Here is a 3,377-nt window from a genome sequence, read left to right on the forward strand (position 1 = left end):
ACTCCAAACTCTCCATCCAAACTATTAACAGAATTGCTTATTTTCAGTACCTCTAAGCCATTCAAAATGGCATTCATATCACCCGTTTCGACGTTCGCCGGACCAATTTGAACCGTCAATCCCCCTACCATCAAGGAAGCATTAACCACAACATCCTTGTAGTATGCAGTAGCCAAACTCCCTAGCTTGTGTGACAAATCCAAGTTGGTTATAGCAGGCTTCCCATTTACATAAACATTGAAATACAGATTATTGAGTGCTTTGCTTACAATGTCACAGAAATGGAAGCGAATTAGATACCCAAATGAAGGATCTGCCTCCAATTTCCATGTGACATTAAAATTTGGTACACTTGTATGAGCTTCTCCCATTTGAACTGCACTGGCATACACACTTGGAGGAGCTATTAACATGCCAATTTCTTCCAACCCATCTTGATATTTAATGCTCTTGGTCTCAACAATGACACTCCTACCAGCTGCTTTTGGTGTCCTGTATATCTCATCTGTCTCCCATGTCCTCCCAATAGTGTCATTTCTTGGAGTGATTATAGGTCCTCCCATGTTCAACCTATACAATGTCTGAAACGCATATTTCGTTAGCCCCTCGATCGTCCCGACTGGAGACAGTTCCATGTTCGAGTCAGCTATCAAGTCCATCGGAGCCGAGACGACCTCGATGGCATTGATAAAAGCAGCTGAATTCTTCAATGGGAAGAATGTGATTGACAGTTTTGGGTCAGTGATATTGAGAAGAAACTCCTTAAGAACAAATGTGGAATCATTATTGATGTTGAAGCTATGAAGCAACACATATTTTTCAGTGACTACTGAAAACTTGGCTTCTAAGAGATCAAAGTCATTGCTTTTAACAGGCAAGAAATGGAGGCGTAGCCAATGCCATCCTGGCTCTGCCATTTGAAAAATGTAAGTAGCTTCTTGGAGGAATATTCTTGCTGTTAAATCGACCGGGGACGGTGCCTTCATCTCCGGTGCAGCGGCTGCTACGAGATGATCGTTGGCCTCTAAGTACTGTTCGGATTGTTCATCAGTTTGGAACAGTCTTCCATCAGGGAGTGCACCAAGTTCCTTGTTGGCTCCACAGTCAATGAGAAAGTTATCTTTGGGAATGAAGGAAGCGCCCGGTCCGACTGCAAATGCAGCGTTCGGGTCGTTAAAGACAAAGCATAGAACAACCAGGAGGATAGCCATCGAAGAAGATGACATTAATGGAGAGGAGATACTTGAAAATCTGTTGTTTTCTTTGATCTCCATTCCCTCCTGGGTGAGGAGGTCTGAATCAAAAAAAGAAAAGAAAGCAACACAAAAGGCTAAGGATTTCTAAAAAGAGTGTCTATTATGGCTTTCATTGAACCAATTGGTTATTTTTATCCAACGCTTTTAAATGGATGAGAAGAAGCTTTGAATGATTTCTCAACAAAATTCACCCAACAATTGGTTGAACCAAATTTGTTGGTCCATTGAAGTTCTTGTTGGTTTTTGGTCGCTTTCTTTTTTTAGTTTCATCACCTAAAACCAAAGTACAGTGTTTTGAAAGAGTCAAAGGCCATAACTTTTGTGGTTTTTGCATCACAAACTCATTTTCAGACCCTTTTGGTGAGCACAATGGAAGGAACAATGTTGGGGGAATAATGATATTATTCATTATTGTTCTTTTTATTTAGTCTATTATTGAATGAAAATGTTCATTCTTATTGCTTGTTAGAATCAAAGTTACAATTTGTTTCAAAGAATTGTTTTGTTTTGTTTTTTAAAATTCCAAGTCTTTTGAATGGTAATTAACGTTTTTATCCATTAATTTATGTTCGGATTGACTAATCTGAATATGAGTTTGTGATACAAAAACTTTCTCGTTTTTAAGATGAACATAACATTCTTGAAAGTGTTTATAGTCATATGTATCATTTTAAATTATTATGGTAAATAACTTCTTATCTAACAATTATAATGACAATATTGAATAAATTTATGAATAATTTATCCTTGAACTTTCATTCTCTACCTCTATCATGGGCTCTAAACGCCTCAATTATTATAAGTGGAGTTCGATCATACATTAACATTCTCGTTAGAGAGTTTAAAAGGTAAAATGGTAGAGTAAGTATTATGAACATATTCTCCAAAAAAGGAAGAGAGTACCTACCAATATATTCCCGAAAAAAGCAATGACTTTAAACAAAGAAATGCTTAAATAAAGCTCTATACTCTCGATCAAGAAGTCAGAAGTCAGAAAGTTGAATGAGAAGAAAAGAAAGACGCCTAACAGACTATTTTCAAGAATATCTCAATACTTTATAAATATATGTCCAGACATTGACATTGAACTCATACTGGTAAAGCATAACACATTATACTCACGCAAAACCGAATACTAAGGGTCTTATTACTCAGCAGCATCCGATGTGTTGTATCCCACATTAGAGAAATATATCATACATACTAAAATACTCGACCTCAGTGGTGTAAGGTAACAAACAAATAATAAACTTCTTAACCAAACATCATACTATAGAATAGAGAATAATAATCAAACTCCAATTAGCACAACATAGCTAGCTAGCTAGCTAGCTGCTGCTAAAAGAATTCCTTCAACATTTCTCTCATTTTTCTCATATTTGGGGAAGCCCTTTCTCACTTGCTTCATTCAAAAACCAAACCACAAGAAAAACCTGGCACCATGGAGTAATAAAATTACTTATTCTCTACATAATTTAAACCCATACAAGCTAAAGGATGCGTTTAGAGGGACGTCGTACCACAATTTAAACAAGGAAAAGCCCACACGTCAAGCTGAAAATACTGTTCTCAGATTAACGTCGGGAGAGGCGTTTGTCGTATATTCCTGCAAGATGAACAGACAAAAAGGTTTATGTATGAATACCGTCTCTGACTGTTAATATTTGTACCTTCTGGCCAAACCAAGAATAAAGTCCTAATAGTTGCTTTACCTAATACTTATTGGAACCTATAGCAGCCCAAAGTGCTCCAGAATAGAACTAGAGATCACAAAGGGCATAGAAGAAGGCCTGTAAATTATATCAAATATCAACAGTTAGAGACTTGATTGATGCATATGAGCAACATGTAAAAGTTTGGTTCATCAATCAGTTCAGTGCCAAACCTTTGCTTATTGAAATAGGCTCCATCACATATGCTTGCTTACTTCATTGACCAAAGTTCATCTCTGAATATCTGAAACGAGAAAAAGAAAGGCAGAGGTAAACTCATTAAGATTTTGAATCTTCTCTCCTATTGGGAAGTGTGGACTTAAAGAATATCTGGACTTACCTGCGTGGCTTATTTTGGCGCTGTCCAACATCATCACTTTCATGTTCTGCAAAGGAGGAAAGATCAGTT

The 3,377-nt window shown here is 37.0% G+C and overlaps 1 protein-coding gene and 1 long non-coding RNA gene across 2 annotated transcripts; both read right to left on the bottom strand.

Annotated features, from left to right (window-relative positions):
• Nucleotides 1–8: 8 nt before the first annotated feature.
• Nucleotides 9–1,274, bottom strand: LOC111786263 (probable receptor-like protein kinase At4g39110; the record flags this gene model as incomplete). Its single annotated transcript, XM_023666573.1, has 1 exon — nt 9–1,274. A coding segment is annotated over exon 1 (1,266 nt), but the record flags the coding sequence as incomplete, so codon positions are not given.
• Nucleotides 1,275–2,288: 1,014 nt separating this feature from the next.
• Nucleotides 2,289–3,376, bottom strand: LOC111786262. The gene is made up of 5 exons (XR_002813766.1): nt 3,309–3,376; nt 3,142–3,212; nt 2,969–3,046; nt 2,777–2,862; nt 2,289–2,689 (listed from the first exon to the last, which is right to left on the bottom strand). It is a non-coding gene; the product is annotated as an uncharacterized LOC111786262 (long non-coding RNA).
• Nucleotide 3,377: the final 1 nt, after the last annotated feature.

This window comes from Cucurbita pepo, unplaced genomic scaffold (genome assembly GCF_002806865.2).
Source record: "Cucurbita pepo subsp. pepo cultivar mu-cu-16 unplaced genomic scaffold, ASM280686v2 Cp4.1_scaffold001245, whole genome shotgun sequence".
NCBI lineage: Eukaryota > Viridiplantae > Streptophyta > Magnoliopsida > Cucurbitales > Cucurbitaceae > Cucurbita > Cucurbita pepo.